Consider the following 20,871-nt stretch of genomic DNA (forward strand, 5'->3'; position numbering starts at 1 on the left):
AAAAGTTAGATAAGAAAACTATATTTGTTACATAAAACCCAAAAAAAAAAAAAAAAAACTACAAATCAAATATTCAAAAATTAAAATTAAAAAACTATTACCTATTTCTGCTTCTTCACATATCTCAATCTCTTCACTAGTGGGCACATGATGCAAAATAATAGTTTCACCTCTAAGCCAACTTTGTATACATATCAAAGCTTCCACAATTTTTGGACTTAGAGAGCATCGATATGGATTAATGACCCTCTCACTAGTGCTAAAAGAAGATTCCAAAGATATAGTAGACACCGGAATAGCTAGAATATCTTTTGCAATAAAGGTCAATACACGTATTTAGAAACCTCATTCACTCTCCACCAATCCAACAAGTCAAACTTTCCATCATCTCCTTCAATAGCATCCTAACATATCTATCAACATCATTAATGATCTTGGCTTTTTTTGCTTTTCATTTCAACTCCTTCTCCTTCAACTACCTCTCAAACTCGGTAAGACTCGTGAAAGAAGGTTTAACTATATCATTCGATACTTGAGACCCATCAACCCTCCAACCTCATTTTCCTCTTCTTCATACACATTGTAAAGAAGACACAAAAGAGTCTTCACACTCTTTGTGGCAACTTCCACCATATGATATTTATCATCATCCCCATAGACAACCTCTAAATAATCAACAAGCATCTCAACTTTTTCCGTGAATCAAGAACAAGAGAAAGAAAAATATACATCAAAATCACCCCAATATTTTATCAGTAAACTTATTTAATTACCATGCCTACATTGGATGGTGAAATTTTTATTTCCACATATTTATGACCTCGAATCGTCACATACCTATTAAAGCGATATAACTTATTTAGTAGGTTATATGCAAGTATACATCATTATGAACCAACTATACAGAGGAAGCATATCTTGTAGGATGTGATCAAAATAGTGATATACAACTATGGTTGAAAAATTATAAACTTCCGGTAAGGAGGTAGAATAATACATATGGTTGACTAAGTCATCCGAGACCTAAACGATGACAAAAATTGTAAATCTTGTAAGAATGTAAGACGCTATAAAAATTTACCCAGCTTTCGTCTAAGTATTGAAGAGTCGTAACCGTTGTCTGAAATTTCATAAGAAGTGCTCGGTCTTATTTATCGATTTTACCAAAATGAAAATTGTTTGTTTAAGGCCCTAATATTAAAGTACGCATCGACACGAGTTCCATAATACTTTCTGATTATTTTTCGATGCATTGAGTTATTCAGTATGAAATTTTCAAGTAAAAAATAATTTCTAGAACTTAGAAAATAGCTAAAGGATCGATCCAGGCTGTTGATCTTTAATTTCATTTAATTTTGGCCAGCCTTTTTTATCTACTTAAAAAGGGTGTGTTGGTCACTTGATCAAAACGACAAGTCGAGTTTGAGACGAGCCCAGATTCAGACCAACACCGTCTTCCGTTCTTTCCGACGTAACTCCGCCATTTGACCGCCCCTTCTCGTCTAACCAGTCCCAATAAATCCAAGGATGGAAAACAACTTAACTTTAAAATAATATTTCTCATCTTTGTACTTTGTATTTACATCCAACAATGATTTATCATAATTTTCTTGATCAATAAATGAATACGTTAACACTACTGTGTTATCACATAAGTAGCTAATTTCATTGAAATCTAGTTTCTCGATGTAGTAGAGACCAATAGAAGATTTGAAGGTATAATGGACATAATACAGGATAGTAAAACAGATTGGGGTGAGAAATCAGTAGTGATTTGATACATAAGACATTTTCAAGAGAGGGTTTTGGATTTAGACTCAAGTTACAACAACCCCGTCATCAGTTCTTCACCAATCACCAGTGATGCTTTTGCTTTGGTCATAATGTAAAATTGTATTTATCTATGCAAAGAAAGTGATTTCAGATAGAGTATCACTGTAACAGTGATGGAGAAGAATATCAACATAAAAGCATACTCGACTCCTCCCCTTTAATTTGACACATTGAAGCCAAAGGAGCTAAACATAAAAAATAATTCTAAGGTGTTCACCTGTCTTCTCTCGATTCCAAACATAGTTCATAACATACTAAAAGCAAAGAACACGAAAGAAAAACGAGCCTAGATCATATGTCTTCGCAGAAAAAAAAACAGTACATAAACATATCCGAAATAGCAGCTAGCATACGGTCATTACAAAAAGATAAATAAAACCCATTTTGTTCTTCTTTGATACATAACATCCACTCTGATTTTAAATTGTAGTCTTCAGTACCAGAAGTTTCCACAGCACCTTAACGATTGGCCTTGGCAACCCTTTCAATCTCATCCTTCTTCTTGATAGCATAACTACACCCAAACACACCAGTAGTTAGAAACAATACATTGAACCAATTTAAGACCATAACAACCAATACGATAAAAGAGGAAACCAAGCCATCTGTACCTGTTGGAGGAACCTTTGGCAGCATTGATAAGCTCATCAGCCAAGCATTCAGCAATAGTTTTGATGTTCCTGAAAGCAGACTCACGAGCACCAGTTGTCAGGAGATAGATAGCCTGATTCACACGTCTCAGAGGTGAGATATCCACAGCCTGACGCCTAACAACTCCAGCAGATCCAATACGAGTGGCATCTTCACGTGGACCACTGATAGTCATAGAACCAAAACACACAGAAGAAACGTTAGATGTAGCTATAGGTTTCCCGTGAATATCAATCAATTAGCAAAAGAAGAAAGTATGCAATTGAGCAAAATAAGCATATCTGCACCCTCTTACCTGTTAACAACAGCATCAACAATAACTTGAATGGGGTTCAAGTCGGTAAGCAAATGGATAATTTCCATTGCGTGCCTAACAATCCTAACAGCCATCAATTTCTTTCCGTTGTTTCTCCCGTGCATCATGAGAGAGTTTGTAAGCCTCTCCACAATAGGGCACTGAGCTTTCCTGAAACGCTTGACTGAATACCTCCCAGCAGTGTGAGGCACATAAATTGCATGCTTGGATTGGGTCACTCCAATGTAATCTCCAAGGGAGATGTCACTGACCTATATATGTGATGATAAAATTTCATAAGCACTTGAGATAATCAAAATACTAACAAGTGCACATTAGTTCAGTATCACAACATACTAGAAAAAAAATTCAAGGAAAACTGTCGCATAATCAATAGAAAAACTATCAAACCAGCCGAAATAACAACTGTAGGATACTAATTCCATTATAAACAAAGACATCGACTACAAAAGGATATCTGCACAATGATACATAAGAATAGATCAAACTAAGCTCACCAAATAATAACAAGTCACCTATGTAGCAGTGTCGAATCAGCAAGTGAAACAAGTGAAAGGCACACAACAGAATCACTTTTATGTCTAAAATAGAAAAAATAAATACAAGCTTATACACTGTTATATACGACTATCGGGCAGCCTACCCTATCAATCTCTAAACCAAGTACCAAAGTGTAAAAATCTAGAAACTCGGAGCATCATTTCAATGCATCTACCTAACAAAACTCATGCTCCCTAAAACGTAATTAGATCTGAAATTGAAAACATAGAGAATCGCAATCGTAACGTTCCGAATCGAAAGAGATAGACATGTAGAGAGATTAGAAAGACCTGAATATCATCGAAGGTCCACTTGTTGAAGAGCTTGACATCGTTGTGAGGCTCCTGGTAGAGCTGCTGGACAGGCTCGGCTACGACTTCAGTTGCCATGGCTCTGTGCAAACGCAATTGAAACTTCAAAAGGTTAGAGAATTTCTTTGAGAGAATCAAAATAAGCATTCGAGAACAAAATAGGGAGGGAGGTTTGTCGAGAGTAGCAGAGATTGAAGAAGGAAATGATTGAGAGTACCTCAGAGTTGCAGTTTTGAGATGTGAGAGCGAGAGTACTGATAGACTGCGCCGAAGACGATGAGAACGCAAAAACCCTAGGAGGCGGATCTTTAGCTTTTATATTGCGTGACTTTGTAATTCATTAGGTTTTTGAGGGTCCTATAGTCAATTTATTCGTAATCTCTATTGTCTAAACGACTAAACCTTTATTAACCATATAAAGAAAAAAATCAAAAATTAAAAGAAGACATTTTTGATACGGCTGTTACCAGCCTTTAGGTCTTTAGGTTAGACTTGGTTTCGGTTCGGTTTTTAAACACTAACTGAGAACCAAACCTAAGAGGTTTCAGTTTCTTATGTATTGACCAAAATCGATAAAAATATATAAAAACCGCTCTCGTCGGTTAACCTAACATCAATTTGATTTCAATTACAAAACTTATTATCTGTACTTGACCAAATAACAAAAAAGAATATCAAAGTAGTAAACTACAAGCAGGGCCGGCCTTGGGCCAAGACGAGCAAAGCCCAGGTTTAGGGCCTCCAATTTAAGGGGGCCTCAATATATATTATATGGTGTAGATATATGACATGAGGATAGATGTGGTTCAGTGGTAAGTAGTGTAAACATGCCCCCAATTACCTGGGTTTGAATCACAACCGTAACGTAGTTCATCAAACTATTTTTCTTTCAAATCAAGTAATAACTATTTTCATATCATTTAATATATATATATATATATATAATTATGATTGAGTTAATGAAAATAGTCCTTATATATTATGTTAATTTGTTTTGCCGAACATTTATTATGAGGCCTCAAAAAAATATTTGCCTATAGCCTCCGGACACACAGGGCCGGCCCTGACTACAAGTTTAATACTACGAATAAGCTACTCTAATGGGTTCAAACAACTAACTGAAAGGAAAATGAAAGCTAAAGTTTATACTTCATTCATTTGATGCCTCCAATATCCATAACAAAATGGAAGACTGCATAGGAGGGAATTAGGTTAGATTTGGACACTTAGAAACCATAATCCTGTATGTGGAAGCTTACCATATGTAGCATTATAATCACTAAAACCATGACACCTAATGTAGAATTAAGTATTAATAATTAAATAAATATATGTCGGTTTGGTTCGGTTTAATCAGCTTTCTGGATGCTCAAAACCTCAAACTGACACAGCATTGTGGCCTCCGGAACCGATGGTCTCAGTTCTATCCGGTTATGAAATCTCAACGTCGATTTGATGCAGTTTAACCAGTTTTAGTTTTCTCGGTGTCTACAAGTCCAGCCCTACGGCAGCCTCATACGTAGTTCTCATCTTTTGTTTTGATACAAAAAGTGGTGGCCGGTGTTAGCTACCATTTCACGATCGGGAGCAATTTAGGTATGGTACCTTTTGCCTAGCATGTTCAACAGTTCAAGCTGTTTAAAAGTTTTTTTTTTTTTTATCAAATACACAATTAATGTGTTACAATACTGTAAGTCGAACTCACGACCTCTTACTTACAAAGAGAGACTTATGCCACTAGATCAAACGGTATTAGGTTGTTATAAGTATTTTTGATAGGTAAAAATCCTATTGTTACCAGTTTTTGAAATTGTTTTTATTAATATTTTATTTTTATTTATTTTTAAAATAACAATTTAAATTATTTAATTATGGCATTTAATCATTTTCTAGACTAGATTGTATTTTAAACGGCCCACAATTTGGTTATAGCTGTAGAGATAGAGATATGCTCATATGTCGCTTGTCGTCGTCGTTGCCGATACTACGGGAAGCGGTTTTGCTTATATGCGTTATAACAATGCTAGTCACTTTTTAGTCATATTTTAGCTAAAATAGTTAAAAAGTAGCAACTTTTTAAAATATGTCTCCACTAGTTCTCTTGTTTTTAGCTATATTCAAATTTGTCTAAACCTCTAATTTGCAACATCATTCCAAATCGAAGGTGGCTGATCACCAACCTTCCCCTCTCCCGTTATGGCACCGTCGCTCGTCACACCATCGCACCAATTATTTTTGTAACTAATAATTTAGATCCTTAACATTAATTTGGCTTGCTAGAAATAATCTTTATCTTTGAACAGATTCAAAAAACTCTAATTCAAGTTTCATATGCTGCTACCTTATTTTATGATTAATGTTATGATCAACCTTTGTTCCAGACTCCTAAGAAAATATCTACCGAAATTATCAAATGGCATGCTCCGCTACTGATTATGTCAGGCTGAATTTTGATGGTTCAATATTACCGAATAATTGTGCTACTGGTGGTTTTCTGATACAGGATGATCAAGGTTCCCCTTTACTAACTCCTTGAGGCAAATTAATGTTCTTTTGGCTGTGGCTTTTGGATTAAGAACAAGTCTTGTTGCAAATAGTATTCATGGCTTCACGACGATCAAGATTGAAGGAGACTCAAAGATCCTCATTGATACTCTTAACAACCAAATTAAGACTCCATGAAGATTACACATAGTTGTTCAAGATATAAGGAAGCTTGCTAAGAATCGAGAAGTGAATTTTCTAGCCGATGTGATTGCATATATTGGTCATTCAACCTGTATTGCTAGCTCTCAGAATGAACTACCGGCCCATGTCTACGCTCATAGCTTTTAACTTTGACTTTTATGAGTTAGGTTGCTGGAGGCTTCCGTTTAAAATTGTTTCTTTTTCTTCCTCTTGTCTGTGAGTCCTTCTAATGAGGACATTTATAATAAAGACCAGTCGAAGACTTTTTAGTTATCCCACTTTTTAATTTTATATTCACATTTTGACAGTTCAGTTTATAGCTATTTATAAGTAGATTATTTATGTAAATTTTCTACCATATTGAAAATCGTTAAGACATTTATAAGTGTGATTCACCAATTTGGCTGAAAATTTGTAAAAGTGAATTACTCTTATAGACCTAAAAACAAAACAAACAAAATATAAAAATGTAATAAAAAATAAGTTTTTCAAACTATAAACCGAAAAATCCCTCGTCAGAAAAAAGACTTCCTAATTTTGCTGTCAAAAGTTTATAACTACATAGGATATAGTGTTATCACTGTTATGTTACCAAACCATTCACAAATGCGAGACTTTATGAGTAGCTTGAAAAATGACGGACATAGTTGTCGTTTTCTTCCCAAACCAGAGGAAATAGTGCGCAGGGTTTAAACCCTTTGTTGTTTCTGTATCAACCAAACCAGAGGCTTAAACCCCTCCGTAAGTTTGTTCACCTGATTAGATGACGAAGCACTCTCATTTCAGCTCCCTATTCAACACCCTCTACTCCCGTCTCTCTCACTTTTCGCTCTTCTACTCCACGGCCGCCCCCAAATCTCACCGCAAGTCCTGGAGAGGCTCGCTGAACAGCCTCTACCGTCGGATCTCCCGGAACGATCCAAAGGCCTCCGCTCTACCCATTCTCGACCGGTGGGTCCAAGAAGGCCGAGCCGTAGATAAAGATGCCCTCGTCACTATCATCAAAGAGCTCAGGTACCACAAAGACTACCGCCAAGCTCTTGAGGTATTGCTATCTTCATTTTCAAGTTTTCGATTGAAATTTCATTGCCTTATGTTTTGAATTATGCCTGATTTGAGTTGCTTACTTGATGCTGGTAGTGTAATTGTTATATTTGGATGTATGATTGCATTGGTATTGTATGTGATTTCGTACTAGTCGGAACAAGAATAATGGAGATGATAAGCTATGATTCCGGGTTTTTTAATGCATGTGATGACGATGTCGAAAGTTCGTGTGCTAATTTCCAGTTACTTATTTTCTTCAGTATTTTAGTTGAGTGGAGCTAAGGTAGATGAAAAGAGTACTTGTAGTACAATAGAATTGTGGATTCTGCATCTACAAATTCTACATGTGCAGCCAGCTCGTTAGTAGCTTAGTTTACTTGTATGGCAAATGAGAAACGGATTTCCCATTAAACATAGCTTATGTTTAAGCTATGTACAGAAATACAGCGTTCTTTGCAGAAATATATTCATTTTTAGTTGTCTGTATCTTTAAAGATGTGGATTTGTTTGAGGTTTTGTCTCATTTGGGATATAAAATATTTCCATCTCTGGGGTCTCTTCATTTTCACCTTCACATGGATGTCTTTTCAAATCTGAACGCACATTTTACCGACTTAATTGACAAACTTGCACGGTCTTTGTCCGATTGCCAAGGCCTTTTTTTTTCCCATTATTTGATTGACAGTAACGAGTGCATTCCCCTTTTTGGCTTAATGAGAAGCCTATTCTTTATGTTTATATAACATTTGTTTTTGTAATTGATAATGTTTGTCTCTGCTGATTGGGTATTAAACTGTTGTTTAAAGTAATTGTAGTCTATGATTCATAAAATTATAGCTTTGTTATGCCACTTTCACCGTCTGAATGCATGTATAGCTTAGTTCTTGAAGAAATTTAAGCTTGGAACTTGAGACCAATTGGCTACAGGTGGGGAGGCCAAACCCTTATAATTTTTTGTTGTTGTTTTAAACAATGTATATTTCTACAATGTGAAACAACACATTCTCATTTATGCTTTTATACATGATTGTTTTACCACAGATATCAATTTATAGAGAATCATTCTCAAGTCAGAACAATCATAATAAAGTGCTCTGACAATAATTTAGTCATAAGAAATTGATTAGTTTTGTTTAATGCGTTCGCACAAATCCCCCTAGTTCCCCAATATGATTGTTTTGTCAAACCAATGCTCTAAATGGGGTTCAGGAAACATGCACGTAATGATGTTCTAGGCTGTAAAGTTTGGTTGTAATCTGTACTTCATATCAATCTTGATGTTTTGATGTGTCAAGAGATCGTGTACATATTAGGCCTCAGCTTCTGAAACTTGTCTTTGTATTGAACTCCCAGGTTTCTATGTGGATGAGTGACAAAAGGTATGTTGAACTTTTGCACGCCGACGTAGCCATCCGGCTTGATTTGATTGCAAAAGTTCATGGTACAGAACAGGCCGAGAATTATTTCAACAACACTCCCGAAAAATTGAAAGTCCTTGAGGTTTACTGTGCTCTCCTCAACTGCTATGCCCATGCAAAACAGTTGGAAAAAGCAGAGGCCACCATGCAGAAGATGAAAGATTTGGGGTTATATATGACGTCACTGTCATACAATGTTTTGCTCAATTTGTATTACAAGACTGGACACAAGGAGAAATTTAATAGTCTGATGAGTGAAATGGAAGAGAATGGCATCAGGTATGACAAATTCACGTATGGAATCAAACTCAACGCAGCTGCAGCTGTTTCTGATCTTGAAGGAATTGACAAGATTCTGGCAGAATGGCAATCTGATCCGAGGAGTCTTTTGGACTGGGCTGATTATGCTATTGCAGCAAATGGTTATACAAAATCAGGAGCTGTGGACAAGGCTTTAGCAATGTTAAAGAGATCTGAGGAACAGATACCAAGTTCTAAAAGACAGAGGGGAGCATATGAGTATCTTATGACTCAATATGCAGTACTGGGGAAGAAAGACGATACTTTGAGACTATGGAAATGTTACAAGGAGCAGATGAAAGTATACAATAAGGGTTATGTATGCATAATGACCTCACTCTCTAAGTTTGATGACATTGAGAGTGCTGAGAAGATCTTTGAAGAGTGGGAATCTGAGCATTTAAATTATGATAACCGTATCCCAAATACTTTAATTGGTGCTTATACCAGGAATGGCTTTCTTGACAAGGCTGAAGCCATTATGAGCAGGATAACATTGAAGGATCAGAAACCTAGTCCTACAGCATGGAATTATTTGGCTAAAGGGTACCTTGATCAAGGTCAATTTGAGAAGGCAGTTGAATCGGCAACAAAAGCGGTTTCTTCTGCGCAGCCAGGGTGGATGCCGAACAAGGATGTTGTGGTCGGATGTCTGGAGTACTTCAAAATGAAAGCAGATCTGGAAGGAGCGGAGAAATTCATCAAACTGCTCAGGGATAAGAATATCATTCGTGTAAATATGCAGGAAAGATTGTTGAATCATATCAAAAACGGCAATTCAACTGCTGTAGTAGGTGAAATGTGGGATTGTCCAGACGGGGATGAAGAAACAAGTGAACTTACAGAGGTGGAATATGGCAGTAGTAACTCTTAGAACTTAGATTCCACTTAACAAGACCGTGTTCATACTTTTTTCAAAAAACACCCGAAAGTTTGGGCAGCAAAAATGCAAGTCAACCGCGCTAAGACTTGTAAAATGTTCATTAGGGAGAAGCAAAGCTTTATGGTTGAATATTTTCCTGGTTATGCGAATGAATACGGTACTTTTGTTTCTCTAATTTAACCATGAGGTGTCATGTCTAATCTGAGGAGAGGCAGAAAAAATCTTACGAATTATGAAAGAGTGAAATTTTCGACTTTAATTTCTTGTTTGTAAGAGTGGCGTGAAATGATGAGGTCTTGACAAAGAAGAGTCATCAAAGAATCATCCAACTGGAATGAAAAGTTAGAGACTTGCACGAGGTGATAAACTTGAAGGGTTGTGTGGTTAAGTCTTAGAATTGAAATTTCTAAGACAACAACATTTTACATTTATCTATTCGTTTTCTCTTAGTTTGCTCTACATCCTCAAACATATATATTGTGGATTGTAAAGAGAATGGAGTGCGAATTTTCGGTTTTTTTTTTTTTTTTTTTTTTGTTGATGCTAAAAGACAGAAATTACAAAGAAAAACCTCTGGAATAGCCTGCCCCAAAGAGGTCAAAGCTCAAAGCATGTCTAACAGCAGCAGGAAAAACATCCTCCCAACAACACATACTTGAATGGCTATGCCCTAAATTGGCAAGAGCATCGGCAGCAAAATTAGCTTCACGGTAAACATGATGAAAAGAAACTTGCTCAAAGTAGGCGGCAATACTTTTGATGTCCTTCGTGATCTGAATGAGCTTCCAAGGGCACTTAAACTAGACCTGTAAATGGACTGGATCTGGAGCGGATCTACTTAGATCCGGATCTAGATCCGTAATAGAAATTTTGGATCCGGATCCGACCCGTTACCCACCGGATCTTTGATAGCTAGATCCAAATCTGGATCCAGCGGGTTAACGGATACCCGACCCATTAATCTGATCCGTTTATGATTATAAATATTTTCAAATTTTAAATAATAATTTGGATTAAATTCATTTTACCCTCATGAGGTTTCAAGTTGACCTCATTTCAGCCCCCAATCTCTTAATTTTGAAAATTTACCTCCTGAAGTTTCTAAATTTCATCAGGTTTGCTTATTCGCTAAGAATCCGTCAAAATTGAACGTTAATTTTGACTTTTTAGCTCACTTTTAGGGCTAGATCAGTCGGTTAACTACAAAAATCACACTTTATTTCCCAATTTCTAAGATTTCATGTTAGCATTTAACCTTCAAATTGGACAAAATCTTAGCAAATAGGCTAGACTGATGAAAATTGGAAACTTCAGGGGTAAATTTTCAAAATTGGGAGATCGGGAGCTGAAATGAGGTCAAACTCAAAACGTCAGGAGGGTAAAATGAATTTAATCCTAATAATTTCTTAATTTTATCATAAATTTTCATAAAACACTAATGAAATATTATAACAAAATAAAGGTTTACATCAAAAGTTGAATTACATGGCCAAAATACTCCATAACAATAAACTAATATATTCAAAATACTAAACCTCCAATATATTTAGCAAAGAGCATAAAAAGAACATAAGCATCATAACCTTCAACTTTATCAAATGATCATACTTTAGACACAATTTAGACGTTTAGGTAATCCAAATAATTATTATATTATTTAATATTTATCAATAATATTATATTTATAAAAATATTATTTTAAAACGGATCCGGGTCCTTAACTGATCGAATCAACCTCGATCCGTATCCGATCCGTTTAATAAACTGGTTAACGGATCCGGGTCCTTAACGGATCAACGGGTCTAATTTTCGATCCAAATCCGTTTAAAAACCGTGAATCCGGATTAAGATTCGGTCCATTTACAGGTCTAATTTAAACTTTGAGTTGACACAATTGATGATAAGGGAAGAATCGCCCTCTACTATCACCTTCTTGAACTCCTTCTCTTTGGCTTTAAGTAGGCTATCCCTAAGAGCTATTGCTTATGCGAGTGGGACAGTTGTTTTCCCAATAGAACTCGCAGCAACAACAATGGGACAACCAGCATCATCTCTAAGCAGAAAACTCATAGCAGCATTAGAACTCGGCTGAACAACAGAGCCATCAAAATTATCATCTCTAAGCGAATTTCATTTCTTACTATTTTATTTTTTTGTGAGTTTTAAATGTATTTATTCTAACTATTATTATTTTTTATTTATATGAATAATCATATATTTCTGGCTAACTTCACTTAATAATTAATATTACCCTCAACTTTCTACCCGATTCGATGTGAGTTGGGGTAGTGCGAGTGTAGCTTGACAGTTAAAACCCTTCAGTCTTTCTTTCTACTCCCAAATTCACCGATGAACCACTCTCATTTGAGCTCCCTCTTCAAAACTCTCCGACACGCACCTTGGCTCGAATTTCATCGCAAGTCGTGGCCAAGCTCACTCAACCGCCTCTATGATCGGATCACCGGTAGCGATTATAAGGCCTCCGTTTTACCCATTCTCGACCGGTGGGTCCAAGAAGGCCAAGCCATAGACAAACATGGCCTAGTCAGTATCATCAAAGAGCTCCGCCAGTACCGAAACTGCACCCGAGCTCTTGAGGTACTGCTTATTTCAAGTTTCAATTGATTAATTGTTTACCATTATCTAGCATTTGTTTACAAGTAAATCATAATGATTGCGAATTAAAATTTGTTTTGTTTGTGGAAACATTCATGTAATGATGAATTGGTAAAAGCTTGCATTGTGTATCTACTTTCTTGATATTTGATGATTAGGCCTCAGCTTCTTTTATTGAATTCCCAGGTGTCCATGTGGATGAGTGACAGAAGGTATGTTGAACTTTTGCCCTCCGACATAGCCATCCGCCTCGACTTGATTGCTAAAGTTCATGGAATAGAACAAGCTGAGAATTATTTTAACAACATTCCCAAACAAGTAAAAGTCCTTCCAGTTTACAATGCTCTCCTTCACTGCTATGCGCACGCAAAACAATTGGAAAAGGCAGAAACCACCATGCGGAAGATGAGGGATTTGGGGTTCTCTAAGATGTCATGGTCATACAATGTTTTGCTCAATTTGTATTATAAGACTGGAAACAAGGAGAAATTTGACAGTCTGGTGAGGGAAATGGAAGAGAATGGCATCGAATTTGACAAATTCACATATGGGATCAGACTCAGCGCAGCTGCAGCTGGTCCTGATCTTGAGGGAATTGACAAGATTTTGGCAGAATGGGAATCCGATCCTAGGAGTCGTATGGATTGGACTGATTATGCTGTTGCAGCCAACGGTTACACAAAAGCAGGAGCCGTGGACAAGGCTTCAGCGATGCTAAAGAGATCTGAGGAACATATACCAAGTTCTAAAAGACGAAGGGGTGCATATGAGTATCTTATGACTCAATATGCTGTGCTAGGGAAGAAAGACGATACTTTGAGACTATGGAAATGTTACAAGGAGCACATGAAAATATACAATAGGGGTTATGGGTGCATAATGACCTCACTCTTGAAATTAGATGACATCGAGAGTGCTGAGAAGATATTTGAAGAGTGGGAATCTGAGCATTTAAATTATGATAACCGTATCCCAAATAACTTACTTGGTGCTTATACCAGGAAGGGTTTTCTTGACAAGGCTGAAGCCATTATGAGGAGGATAACATTGAAGGATCAGAAACCTAATCCGACAGCATGGAATTATTTGGCTAAAGGTTATCTTGATCGCGGTCAAATTGAGAAGGCGCTTGAGTCGGCAACAAAAGCTGTTTCCCCTGCTCAGCCAGGGTGGATGCCGGACAAGGATGTTGTTGTCGCATGTCTGGAGTACTTCAAAACTAAAGCAGATTTTGAAGGAGCATGGGAATTCATAAAACTCCTAGGGGATAAGAACATTATCCCTGTAAATGCGCAGGAGAGATTATTGAGTCGTATCAAAAATGAGAATTTGACTGCTGTAGTAGGTGAAATGGAATGGGATTGCCCAAAGGGGGATGAAGAAACAAGTGAAGTTTCCGAGGTGGAATCTAGGCTGTAGTAACTTTTATGACTTGGGATCCAATTTGCAAAACTATAGCTATACGGATTTCAAAGCACACCTGAAATTTTGGGTAGCGAATGCAAGTCATTAGTTGTCGGCTCAATGTAGTATTAATCATTGCTGTTGCTCTTGTCGGCTCCAATATCATTGGTTGTCTAATGCGATTACCACTTTCACGGGTGCGATTATGACTTTTACAGTTGCAGCTTCCAAACCTGACAAATTGCTCACAGTTGCCATTTTTTAGTTGCAATAGCAAAAAACGAGATATATCTTCACACAATTAAGTTGATAACTTGCTTGAAGGTTTGAGCAGTACGGGTGTGATTTCACGTTTTATGAGTATAATCAACTGGAAGAGTTGCCTTTGGAGCTGAAGCATGGTTTTGGTATTGTAGTTGCTGATCCTCCTTATCTGGTAATTTTGTAATTTCAGTTTCCCAAGATTGTTTTCATCCTCATGTTTGAGAGCATTTTTTATCCTCATGTTTGAAATTGATGGTTGCAATAATTTTGGATTTTTTTTCGTTCATTTTCAAATAGAATATCATGGAAATCAGTTGTATTTGTATTTGTTTATCTACATCAGCCTTGATTTTATGATATCCGTAATTTGGTTTTGTGTTTACCTGTTAAATTATCTCTTGCTTTTTGGTGGTATTATGCTAGTGGAGTGTGGACAAGTTGCTTATACAGTGTAACTGATGTTTACAGAGTCAGGAGTGCTTGGAGAAATTCGCTAATACTGTTTCCTTTGCATGACTGGAAAAACCTTACTTTCTCCTCCTCACAGGTAGACATTGCCCATTTTCCTCCCGGAATGGCAATTCCTGTAGTGTAACTACTACTAGTATTAAATTGCATTTCACTGAGTTTATTGTGATAAAATTTGAAAGCAAATATTTCAAGTTTATTGTATGTATAAAAATAATTTTATGATGACTTTCAGGAGAGGTGCAGAAAGAGAGAGCAGCTGACCTCATGAGATTGCTTTCATGTGGTTTTAGGCCTCGGCACTCCAGCAAACTAGGAATTGAGTTTCGGCTGTTCAAAAGTTATGATCCTGAGACTAGATTAGGAGGGCGGGACAATTAGGAGCTCTCTTCTCATGTTACTTAACACTGGTAAGTGTGATTCATTGGGTAGACTTTCTCTTGTGCACTAAAATATCTTACATTTTCTGTATCATATCCAGATCTGTATCTATATGTGGTCTTTGCTTACTGTATGTTATCTTACCTGTGTTCACGCATTTGCACATGTTAAGGAGACAGTGAATAGACAAACTTCATTACCAAGCATTTAGCCGCATAGTGCTGGGTATTTTTTTTTTTTTTAAATTGTTTTTTTTGCCAATTTCTGATAAATCATTGGTGAAAAATTAGAAATTTGAGCTGTTATCAGTGATAAGTGGCATATTGAAATGATACAAATATTTTTAGGATTTGTGCTAATTTGTCTTTGCCCCGCTTTTACAGATTTTATCACTGTTTTCCCAAACCTCTCTTTCCAATCATGAGGCCAATGATACAAAATAAGGATTGTTTCTTGTACCTTTGTTATATACATAATTGTAGTTATTGCAATTGTTAATCATCCATTTAGGGACCAAACTGGATGAGGTATTAAATATATTTTTTTCTCGATTACATGAGGTATTGAATATTGAAATGGTTAACACTCAATGTTACTTTAGAAGAAACCATGAACTCAGTATATTATCTACCCTCATTGAGTTCAATTCCTGAATGCAGGTTCAAAAGCTATGCATTGTGGATTTCTGGGTGCTATATATGAAGATTATATATTTTGTGGTGAAAGCAGTGCAATATGTATTGCCCTTTTAGTCTGCTTATTATTCCTCGTAGTACTTCCATCTTTTCAACGCCCCAACCGCAACTCTTTGAAGCCAATGTTTAAATAGATGCCATTTCCTCTGTACTTATTTTCTGAACAGGATAAGAATACAACTGGAATCTAACAGTAAATTCTGTGATTCTGAATGCTTGGAACACTCAACCACTTAATCAATTAGTCCATCAGGATATTGTGGTTCAGATTGTAGCAATACCTTTGCCAGTTTATCCCACTGATGACACTTATATTTGGGGACCATCTCCTTTTGGTGTTTTTACTAATAAGAGTGAGTGAGGGCTACTTGGTTAGTAAACTATTCTCAAATGTCACATTCTCACTCTGGTTTATTAAGGTAGGTTTGGAAGTTATCTCTGCCTCCAAAAAAGTAGAATTTTCTTCTGGATCCTTGTTAGAAATAGGCTCAAAACTAGATATGTTAGCTGCTTGGTTTATAATCCAAATGTATCTCCTCTTTGTTCTTTTTGTCTATCTGCGCCAGATTCCATTGATCGCATTTTTATGCAGTGTTGTTCTACGTATGAAGTTTGGAGATTAGTTGCATTCAGTTTGTACACCTCAGAACGCTACAGAATCTCCCACTAGATGTGTCCTTGTTTCTTTGGTCTATTTGGCATTCCCGTTACCAATTAGTCTTTCAACAATTGGTTGCTTCCCAGGACAAAACCCAATTATTGTAAAGGCCAATCCTAAATTACCTAAGCTATAAGTTTCCAAGTAGTTTCATACTAAACGGGAACATCCTGATGCTCCTCTTGTTAAACTCAATTTTGATGTTCAGTTCAAAAGGGAGAGGCTTCTATAGGTTTTGTGCCTAGTAGGGATGCTGATGGTAACTCTCTTTGCGCAGCTGCTAAGAGGATAGAAAACACAAATGTCCTCATTGCAGAAGCTACTGCCTTACGATAAGGATTGCATACAGTTTCTTTACAACAACGTCCCCATTTGTGGAAGGAAGTCCAAAGATCACACACTATTCAGAGAATTATTACATAGTTTACCTAAAGCAGTGCAGTATGTATTGCCCTTTTAGTCTGCTTAAAAGATTGCAACACCAAAACTATGTAATATATACTCTACAATTTACCTAATAACAAAGATGTTAACAAGGTAGATAGGTAACAAGTTCTGGCATTCCTACAAGCAGAAAGAAGATCTAAATAAGAAAACTAAGTGCTAAAGTGAATCATCCCCCCGGTGACGCAAGACTCCATAATATCTAAAGCCTAGACCCCAAGTCTTGGGTACCTGTTATGGCTATTTTGCACCAGAACAGAAAGAAAAGTAGTATATATAACTCCACCGCAATACTGGGCAAGTAACTAAAAGAGTAACGATCACTAGGTATACAACACGACACAACACAACAAGGGTTTTTGTGTTTTGATGTATCTGGTAGGCTGACACAAATGGACAGTCATTGAACCAAAAAAACTCATTAGAAGCTTTCTAGTATGATCCCTAGAAGATAGATAGATATACTGAAAAGCCAATAACCCTCATCTGGTTCTCAAATGTATAACTCAATTCCCACATCACCAAAAACATCGTTTTAACCACCAAATCAGTAAAACTCACACTCCATAGCTTCTTCAACATATTTCGAACTACAACTAAGCAAACTCGCAAAAGTAATGCAAGATTTCCTGAAAATCCCAATACAACCACTCTCATCACTACCACATGATATCAAACCCATGGATCCTTTATAGTTTATGAATAAAACAATATCAAACTAGTGAACCCATCAAAACCCAGATCCTCCTAAAAGTGAGAACAAACCCTATTTTTGGCACTATGAATTACAGTTCAGAAAAGATGATGGAAACAATGTAAGATGCTCCAAAGACAATCAGTAGATAAATGTATAACTTCTCTGATGCAAAATAATAAGAAACAATGCCAACGCAAAACAACATCTTCTTTTCAACACAGAAAGAAGATATGAATAAGAAAACCAAGTGATGAAGTGAATCATCCCGTGGTGAAGTGGTGATGCAAGGCTCCACAATTTCCTAAAGCCTAGACCTAATCACTTGAGTACCACTTATGATTATTTAGCTCCAGTCCAGAAAGAAAAGTAGTATAAAACTATAAATAACTCCACATCAATACTGGACAAGTAACACCACTTTAAACGAAGTAATGGTTATTAGTTATACAACACAACTGAGTGTTTTGTTGTTTTGATGTATGAATGTATTTAGTTTGGTACAACTGGAGACACCTATTCCTTGGACCTAGATAACTGACATTAAAAACTTTCTGGTATGATCTTCCTTAGAAAATAGATTTTGAAAAGCCAGTAATCCTTATCTGGTTCTCCTACTGTAATCTACTACGAACTAAATTCGCACTTCACCCAAAACACAACTGAGTGTTTTGTTGTTTTGATGTATAAATGTATCCAGTAGTTTGGTACAACTGGAGACACCTATTCCTTGGACCTAGATAACTGACATTAAAAACTTTCTAGTATGATCTTCTCTAGAAAATAGATTTTGAAAAGCCAATAACCATCATCTGGTTCTCCAACTGTAATCTACTACGAACTAAATTCGCACCTCACCCAAAACACCACTTCAACCACCAAATCATTGAAATTCACACTCCACTTCAACCACCAAATCGAAGGCAACTCATAAATTACAATTTAAGAAACGAGAGAACTTTGAGAAATTACCTGAAATGGAAATGGGTCTCTCATCTTTCTCCCTTCTCTCTCTCACTCTCAACAATATTGTCTTTCCGTGGCAGCAAAACCAATTAATCCAAGGCAACAGAACTAATAAATCCAATCCAAAGCATGAATTTTCTCCCTTCTTTTAGGCATCAACTGTTACTTTAACAGTAATAACATGAGCTTTCAATGCAACATATTCTCTCAGGCAACGTAATCATGAACTGTGCATGACAAATTATTCGAAGGCAACTCATAAATCGAAGGCTACGTATTAATCGAAGTCAACTCATAAATCCAAGGCAACGCATAAATGGAAGACTATCATATTATTCGGTGGCAACTCATAAATTAAAGGCAACATAATAATCGAAGGCAACTCCAATATTACAATTCAAGAAACGGGAGAACTTTGAGAAATTACCTGAAATGGAAATGGGTCTCTCATCTATCTCCTTTCCCTTTCTCTCACTCTCTCAATGTACAATTTTATCTATCTGAGGCAACATAACCAATTAATCCACTGCAACAGAACTAATGAATCCAATTCAAGGTAATTAACAAAACCAATGAATCCAATTCAAATCATGAACTTTCTTTATTCTTTTAGGGATCAACAGTTACTTTAACAATAAAAGTATGAACTTTAAAGCAACAAAATCATGAGCTGCACACCACCAATTATTCAAAGGCAATTCATTAAATCAAAGGTAACATACTAATCGAAGACAACTCATAAATCCAAGGCAAATCATAAATGGAAGGCTGCATACTAATCGAAGGCAACTCATAAATTAAAGACAACATATTAATTGAAGGAAACTCATAAATTACGATTTAAGAAACAGAAGAACTTTCAGAAATTACCTGAAATCTCTCTCTCTCTCTCTCTCTCTCTGTCTCTGTCTCTGTCTCTCTCTCTCTCTCTCTCTCCCGAAAATATTGTCTTATCGAGGAAACAAAACCAATTAATCCAAGGCAAACCAATGAATCCAATGTAAGGCAACAAAACCAATTAATCCAATCCAAAGCATGAAGTCTCTACCTTCTTTGAGGGATCAATTGTTACTTTAACAGTAAGAGCATGGACATTCAAGGCAACAACAATCTCTCATGCAACAAAATCAAAAACTGTGCACCAATAATTTTTCAAAGGCAACTCATTAATCAAATGCAACATATTAATCGAAGGAAACTCATAAACTGAGGCAACTCATAAATCAAAGACAACATATTAATCGAAGGCAACTCATAATTCGAAGGCGACATATTAATCGAAGGCAACTCTTAATACCGAGGCAACTCATATAACCAAGGCAACATAATAATTGAAGGCAACTCATAAATCCAAAGCAACAACCTCAGAAGGGCTATAGCCTCAATGAGTTCTCTGTTGGAACTCCAGCTTGGGCTAGTTAGCTTACTTGATGGTTCAAGACCAACTCAAGTTTCAGAGTGCAGAGTCATGAACTTTGAAAGGCCATAAAAATCATGAACTGTACACCACGAATTATTCAGTGCAACTCATAAATCAAAGACAACATATTATAAATCGAAGGCTACATGCATATTAATCAAAGGCAACTAATAAAGTCCAAGCCAACTCATATATACTGTTTTTCTCAGGTAAAGATGTCTTTATTTATTCTTACGGTGCAGATTTGCACTTTAGACCAACTTTTTGTTCGAATTTTCATATCTCCAACGTCTAGTCTTTAGATACTAATGTATAGATCATCTCTACAAAATTGCAGCCAATTTGGTTATCATTAAGGCACTCAAAACTGCATTTTTCTATTATAAACATGAACGGTTCAAGTTCGACAGAATTATGTTCATCCATTAGTTTAATCGAATTTGAGTGCCTTAATGATAACCAAATTGGCTGAAATTTTGCAGAGATGATCTATACATTAGTTTTAAAGACTAGACGGTGGAGATGAAAATTCGATTGAAAAATGAGTCTAAAGTGGAAATCTGTATCGTAAAAATAAATAAGGACATTTTTAGCCAAGAAAGCCTGTATGTGTGTGTGTGTGTGTGTGTGTGTGTATATCCAAGGCGGCAATGTATTAATCCAAGGCAATATATCAGGGCAACACCAAGGGCAAAAGAAACACAAACCCATCAAATTACGATTCAAGAAACAGGACAAGTATGAGAATTTACCAGAAATGGAAATGGGTCTCTAACAATATTGTCTTTCTGAGGGAGGCAACAGAACCAATCGATCGATCCAAGCAATGATCTCAAATCAATCCAACTTACCGGAAATGGAATTGGGTCGCTTA

General features: G+C 36.4%; 3 protein-coding genes across 4 annotated transcripts; 2 read left to right on the forward strand and 1 right to left on the reverse strand.

Moving 5' to 3' along the window:
• Positions 1-1,875: 1,875 nt before the first annotated feature.
• Positions 1,876-3,977, reverse strand: LOC101307513 (40S ribosomal protein S5-1-like). 2 transcript variants are annotated; one of them, XM_004303368.1, is made up of 5 exons: positions 3,869-3,977; positions 3,631-3,733; positions 2,780-3,051; positions 2,445-2,648; positions 1,876-2,347 (listed from the first exon to the last, which is right to left on the reverse strand). In XM_004303368.1, exons 2-5 carry the CDS (start codon positions 3,727-3,729, stop codon positions 2,293-2,295), a joined length of 630 nt encoding a protein of 209 aa, XP_004303416.1. In that variant the 5' UTR covers positions 3,730-3,733; positions 3,869-3,977; the 3' UTR covers positions 1,876-2,292. The 2 variants fall into 2 exon arrangements, with proteins under 2 accessions (XP_004303416.1, XP_004303417.1); XM_004303369.1 differs by having other exon boundaries at positions 3,631-3,753; positions 3,869-3,931.
• Positions 3,978-6,929: 2,952 nt separating this feature from the next.
• LOC101303140 (pentatricopeptide repeat-containing protein At2g20710, mitochondrial-like) lies at positions 6,930-10,146 on the forward strand. The gene is made up of 2 exons (XM_004303353.1): positions 6,930-7,384; positions 8,740-10,146. The coding sequence occupies exons 1-2, from the start codon at positions 7,103-7,105 to the stop codon at positions 9,976-9,978; spliced, it is 1,521 nt and encodes a 506-aa protein (XP_004303401.1). The 5' UTR covers positions 6,930-7,102; the 3' UTR covers positions 9,979-10,146.
• A 2,190-nt stretch (positions 10,147-12,336) lies between these two features.
• Positions 12,337-13,912, forward strand: LOC101290883 (pentatricopeptide repeat-containing protein At2g20710, mitochondrial-like). Its single transcript, XM_004305506.1, has 3 exons — positions 12,337-12,585; positions 12,790-13,811; positions 13,900-13,912. The coding sequence occupies exons 1-3, from the start codon at positions 12,337-12,339 to the stop codon at positions 13,910-13,912; spliced, it is 1,284 nt and encodes a 427-aa protein (XP_004305554.1).
• The last annotated feature ends 6,959 nt before the right edge of the window (positions 13,913-20,871 follow it).

This window comes from Fragaria vesca, linkage group LG6 (genome assembly GCF_000184155.1).
Source record: "Fragaria vesca subsp. vesca linkage group LG6, FraVesHawaii_1.0, whole genome shotgun sequence".
Lineage (NCBI taxonomy): Eukaryota > Viridiplantae > Streptophyta > Magnoliopsida > Rosales > Rosaceae > Fragaria > Fragaria vesca.

Coding starts and splice junctions, on each gene's coding strand:
- LOC101290883 (XM_004305506.1), top strand. CDS start 12,337: ATGAACCACTCTCATTTGAGCTCCCTCTTCAAAACTCTCCGACACGCA. Junction 12,586..12,789: donor ACTGCACCCGAGCTCTTGAG/GTACTGCTTATT, acceptor TTGAATTCCCAG/GTGTCCATGTGGATGAGTGA.
- LOC101307513 (XM_004303368.1), bottom strand. CDS start 3,729: ATGGCAACTGAAGTCGTAGCCGAGCCTGTCCAGCAGCTCTACCAGGAG. Junction 3,052..3,630: donor GGACCTTCGATGATATTCAG/GTCTTTCTAATC, acceptor TCACATATATAG/GTCAGTGACATCTCCCTTGG. Junction 2,649..2,779: donor GTTGATGCTGTTGTTAACAG/GTAAGAGGGTGC, acceptor TATGACTATCAG/TGGTCCACGTGAAGATGCCA.
- LOC101303140 (XM_004303353.1), top strand. CDS start 7,103: ATGACGAAGCACTCTCATTTCAGCTCCCTATTCAACACCCTCTACTCC. Junction 7,385..8,739: donor ACTACCGCCAAGCTCTTGAG/GTATTGCTATCT, acceptor TTGAACTCCCAG/GTTTCTATGTGGATGAGTGA.